Source organism: Helianthus annuus, chromosome 13, assembly GCF_002127325.2.
Source record: "Helianthus annuus cultivar XRQ/B chromosome 13, HanXRQr2.0-SUNRISE, whole genome shotgun sequence".
NCBI lineage: Eukaryota > Viridiplantae > Streptophyta > Magnoliopsida > Asterales > Asteraceae > Helianthus > Helianthus annuus.
In genome coordinates this window covers 152885594-152891535 of record NC_035445.2, presented here as the reverse complement: position 1 = coordinate 152891535, position 5942 = coordinate 152885594, and the positions used below count along the sequence as shown (strand labels likewise).

The 5942-nt window shown below is 34.9% G+C and overlaps 1 protein-coding gene and 1 long non-coding RNA gene across 2 annotated transcripts; one reads left to right on the top strand and one right to left on the bottom strand.

The window, feature by feature from the left end:
- Positions 1-593: 593 nt before the first annotated feature.
- On the top strand, positions 594-1832 carry LOC110903425. Its single transcript, XR_002571923.2, has 3 exons — positions 594-769; positions 880-954; positions 1617-1832. It is a non-coding gene; the product is annotated as an uncharacterized LOC110903425 (long non-coding RNA).
- Positions 1833-2430: 598 nt separating this feature from the next.
- LOC110902015 (F-box/kelch-repeat protein At3g06240) lies at positions 2431-3672 on the bottom strand. The gene has a single exon (XM_022148759.1). It carries the CDS (start codon positions 3670-3672, stop codon positions 2431-2433), a length of 1242 nt encoding a protein of 413 aa, XP_022004451.1.
- Positions 3673-5942: the final 2270 nt, after the last annotated feature.

Below are 5942 nucleotides of genomic sequence, written 5' to 3'. Positions count from 1 at the left end.
GAGTCTTTATAGAATTACTTTACCTAGGAATGAGCATTTAGTACTAGGTACCAGTACCGAATTTATCGTACCAAATTATTTTCGGTATCGAATCGGTACCCACTTTTTAGAGTTTTTAGTACCGGTATTTTTCCGAATTTTTCCTTCGAAAACCGAACCGTACCAAACATTTTCGGTACCGATACAGGTACCCATATTTGATGAGTTCCGATATCGATACCAACCTCATCCCTAACTTTACCCATATGATCAATTATTATTAATTATGATTCGTTTTTTTAATTCTCTACCATAACACTTCTAAATTATATTTTTTTTTATAAAAAGTAAAAGGGTTACTAATCATTTTAGTTTTAATTTTACCTTCTATGAATTTATATGTATATTTAAATATTTGTTAATTTGTATACATATTTCAAATCATCGTACTTAAAAACAATACTTTAAATTTTAATTTATTTGTAATTAAGATTTATAATTACAGATTTAAAAACAATATTTAAATTTTAATTTATTTGTAATTAAGATTTATAATTACAGATTAGTTCCCGCTCACTCCTCCGACCCAAATATTTGAAATTTTGGATTTCCCAAACACACGAGATTAACTTCCCTCCCTGCTTCCCTAACCTAATCGGCTCACTTCTGTCAATCCCCATTTGATTATATGTGTTTTCCTCTCCAATGTCCATCCCTATAAACTAATCTTTGGCAATGGAGGTGGTTCTAGGTTGCAAAGATTTTGAAGATTCTAGAGCAGCAAGAACATGTATGTTTTACTTTTGCTACTTCTTAAGGGTTCTTTATTATACTCATTGTTAATGTTAATTGCTTTAGTTTTATCCATATAATCTAATTTAGAGGAGTATTGGTTACCAGCAACACGCCCTGGGGCGGATCTATGGAGGAGGGAGGGGTAGCCCGGGCTACCCCTCAACCATCGGCGACTAAGCAGTATGTTAACCGGAACCGAAAACTTTTTCTTAGTTTGACACTTGAAATTCTGTATCTTAAGGTATTTAGATTTGAAACAGAAGAGTGAAGATACAGCCTAAAATAGTAACATGTTTTTTTTTTCCCGATTGTGAGCCGGCGGCCAGACCGTGTGTAAAGTCTGAAAACGAAAGTGAAAAACATGTATTAATCTAACATATATACTTTATTATATTTGTTTCTTTTCATGATCTTCGAGATATCACAGTAGGCTACTAGCCATAGTCTTTAAATGGTTAATAGACCCTTCAAGTTTAGTAATTAGTTTTTTAACACTTCTTAAAGTTTTGTTTTATTTATACTCTACATTCGTTTTAACTTAATTAGTTGGATATATATTTTTATAATTACTTTGTATTTGTATTATTGAAAATATATATGTTATTTAATTTATGTATCATTTCATTTAATCTAAATTTTACTATTTTATTTAGTTGTTTCTCATGATAGTATCATGTGAATATTTTTTCTTTGTTTTATGTATCGAATATCCATGAGGTCTAAGTTTTTTTAGTCTGTATATTAGAGAAATATGTACTTATATATCAAAACAAATACTTAAATTCATATATTAGGATTAAATTCTGATTTTTAAGATTTATTTTATTTAATTGTTGTCTCAGGTTGGGAAATGAGTAGAAGAATACTCTGCTGTGGATATGGATGGCATTCGTGAAGATTGGTCGACTTATGCGGTTAACTCTATTTTTAAGTTATATATCGTATTTTAGGTGTTGATGATGTATTGACAAACAATTCTTTTTTTGTTAACGTTAAAATATTTGTAGTATACTTGGCAAATGATTATGTAATGGATTGTTTTGGTATATATATATGTATGTGTGTGTGTGTATTTGTTTTATGAAAAAGATTTATTGTTTTTGTTATTATACATGTATCCATAGCAAATTAGTAATTTTATAAAAAAATTTATACAATTAAAAACATGACACGCGTAAATGAATGTCATACGTATGTGTCATAAATGCTTGTCATGAACGTGTGTCATAAAATGAGTGTCATGAATGTGTGTCATGGATGCGTGTCATTAAATGTGTGTCGTTAAATGTGTGTCATGAATGCGTGTCATTAAATGTGTGTCATAAAAACATGACACACAAATGTATGTCATGTTAATTTTATGACTCCTCAATCAACGACTCGCATTTGCGTGTCATAAAGACCCTTTTATGACACGCAATGCATGTCAAGAAAGGTGTTTTTTCTAGTAGTGAAACATAGCTAAAAATAATTATTTAAATTACATCCACATAAATTTTAGTGATTGATGATTTTATATTAAATTGAGATTTTCAAATAAGCCTCAAATTTTTTATCTCGCACAGGATGAAAATTTTGTTTGTGATTTTCGTAGGGCAAATATTTAATAAACTAGACCAAAAGTTATTGTATCTAAAATTTACCACTTGGCAAACTTTAATACATTCGTATATCTATTAATGTAAGGCCTTCTTCACATCCAACCAAGCTAACTTCATGCAAACTCTTACTGTTTAGGTTGTAAACAAACATTTGTCGCTTCCAATTATCTGTCATTAATACGTCCCCGTCATCATTCCAAAACCCTAAAACCTTCATTAAACAACCAGGAAGAGGCGGCTTCTGCTCGAACTCACAATGCATCACCCATCCTCTCTCCTTCAACACCCACACCTCCACACCATGGTTGACGATATGATACACATATCCAACTTCACCATGTAAATCAACCAACTGCTCCTTAACCGAATAAACTGGTAGTCCATGAGGAGGTTTGATTACTCCGAATTCCTCCTTCGCTATGTCAAACTTTATTACTGGTCGTCCTAAGTAGGCCGCGCGATAATCATCATATTCATCACTAATTAACCAATGCAAACATCCATTCGCAAACACGCCTTCACCAGTTATGGGATAAGATGGGACTTGTGGTATCTTTCGCCACGAGTCTGTGCCCAAGACATGCACCATGGTCCATAGATCCTCCTTGAGTTGATAAAGGTCTTCTAGCTGCCCTTCGTGTTCTCTTTTCACAACACACACCATCTTGAAAGTGTTGGTAGAATCATCAAAACCAAGCCCGCTTGACTCCTCAACACAAAGCCGGTTCGACTCTTGAAGATCAATCCCACATGACTGTTGTTGTTGTGGGTGGAATGGTGTCTTGATGGGTGGCGACTCATAACAATCTTTCCTTAGAGGATGGATCACAACCAACTTGTTGCCATCATGGGAATGTTTTGATGAATAGAGCAGCCCATTGCAAGAACCTAGAACTATGTTATCAGGGTTTTTATAAGTCCAACTCTTACACATAAACTCCATAACCGGTGGCTTCTTTTTGACTTCTAGGGTGCAAATACCAGCTTCTTCTTTATGTTCCAAGAAACTTAGTGTGCATGGTGAGTTGGGATGATCATCAGATGGAAATTGACGGAACATAATGGGCACGGGATCGTTCATTGACTGTCGTTTGGTATGCATGGCTTCAAGGTAAGGATCGTTAATGTAGTTGCACCATAGCTTGTTTACACACCGGAAACGAGCCAACGATTTCACCGGCATTCTTGACAAGATATCGTACATGATTTCCGAAGGTAATATAGCCGCTTGAAGACGCTTTTTAGAGGTTAGGGTTGACAAGATATTGTACATGTTTTCCGAAGGCAAATCAGCCATGACTGTAGGTTGAAGACGTAAAATTAGAGGTTAGGGTTATCTTAGTAGTGTTTCTAGTTATATATAAATACAACATTGATCGATTTAGTTTTCATAAATAGGAAAGTAGATCAATCAGTTTAGATTCGGCGATAAACTCGGCCACGTGATTTTCGAACCGTCTTATAAACTTATTGATAAAGGAAATAAATCATTATGGTTCGTTAAAACAAATCAGTCTTCTACTTTTCTTTCTTGTAAAGCAAGTCTATGCATTAAATCTTAAGTAAATTACAAATCCACAACTATTTACACTAGATTGCATTTAATCTTAACTAAATTACAAAAATCCTCATCTATATTACACTATAGATTGCAAAGTATATCATTTGTCTTTAAAGTTGATAAGATTCATACTTTCTCTTTTCACAACCATGAACATTATGTCCTTTAATCTTAACTCAGTTAAATGTTAAATCAAATTAAGTGAACTTCATATGATGGTAAATTAGTCCTTTTACCCCTTTATTTTATTTTAACAAATAAACAAAAATAAATTTAGAAATTTAGTTTAATATATATACGTATATTATATAAACTATCATCTTAACCTTCTGGGGTATCCCAGTTGGTCAGTCTCACCCACCCTCTCCCTATAGGTCCCGGGTTCGAATCTTGGTGTCCGCATCTCACGACCAAGCTCTTTGCTCTCGGTTGGGTAGTCACCCCCAGGCAGCTATGGGGCTAAGCTAGCTTGTGGAGTGTGATCACTCCAGCGGTTGGGAGGACCGTGGAATATCCCCCCCCCCCATATCATCATCATCTGACGTGACCGTGTCGTCCCGATCAGTCAAAAACCCAATTAAACCTAGGTAGCTAGGTTAAGTCGGGTATCGTATCCACGAAGAGCATGTGGTCAGTATCGCACGACCCGTTCGATTAGTTAGACTATGTACAAAAAAAATATACAATGTGATTATGAAGTTTGCTAATATTTTTTTATAAATTTATTTGGTTGGAAAAATGAATCAGAGTGAACCGATATTTGGTTTTTATCTAAAACACTTGTGATTAACTAAAATTGCAAACTAAATTACTAAATGATTAAAACAAGAAATTAGGGACAAGGTTCACACCCGGTTCGATAATTGCAAGACCTAGGGTTTCTACAAGTTTTTAGATTCAACTCAATTGTATACGATTAGCGGATTTAGTGTACCGTGACTTAGGTGCCAATAACTATCAACGTTTCAAAGAACGGACAAGAATACACTTTCTAGTCAACACAAGTAAATCCTAACCAAGACAATGCATAACTACACATAACCATTTCGTAAAGTCATAACTTTTAACATCGTTCGACAATTTACGAATACGAAACAAATGTAAACTATTGTCAAAGGTTTCAAAAATCAATACAAATTGTCACAAAGTCAAATCAAAATACAAATATATGAACCCTAGAAATCTTACAAAAATCTACACCGGGATGAAACCGAAGAGGCTAGTCGTTCATCGCGTTCAAATCGTCAACAAAAAAAATCCTGTTTTCCATTCTCGATTTGTGTTTAGAAAAATATACCAAGCACCTCAAAGAGGATGTTGTCCTTCTCGATTCAATCAATTCCCGTTCAAAAATTAATTTGCTCCCTTGAATGCCCCTTTGACTTAATTGAAAAAGACATTATTATTAGGGTATACGGGGCGCAATCGGGGAGGGAAGCGGTGAACCATTTCCCCGATCGGGAACACCGCCGCCATCCCCGCGGGGTCCCGAATCGGGGGTGAAGATGGGTGTGAGGTTACCGACGGAGAGAGGGGAAAGGTGGTGGGGCCAGCTTTGTTTCAACCAATCAATGCTTTACTTTTTTTTTTTTTTTTTTTTTTTTTAAAAAAACCCAATTCACCTAATAGGGGAGTGGCGCCATCAAATGGGGGTGTTAGGGGAGTTTAAGAGGGGAGTTGATGTGGCACACGGGGATTGGTTTGGCGTAAGAGAGTGCACTCACCTATTAGGTGTGCACCCCCTTCACCCTTACATCTCAACAACCGGCCCAACACCCAACTACAAGTAATTTAGTTTTATGGCCCAACTTAATTTACATGTGTTGTAGTGTACTTGTATTCACAAGATTCTTTCTCGAATCTGCACCTGAGTGTCAAAGCAATATTTTTAAGTCAAACTTATTTAATTGTCATAAATACATTCAACAACCTAAATTCATATGTTTTCTTACTAATCGATGATCACTAAAGTATTTTGATCAACAATTTTCTTTTAAGACAAATTT

Bases quoted from the DNA above. Each gene is read 5' to 3' on its own strand.
- LOC110902015 (XM_022148759.1), bottom strand. From the start codon at position 3,672: ATGGCTGATTTGCCTTCGGAAAACATGTACAATATCTTGTCAACCCTA.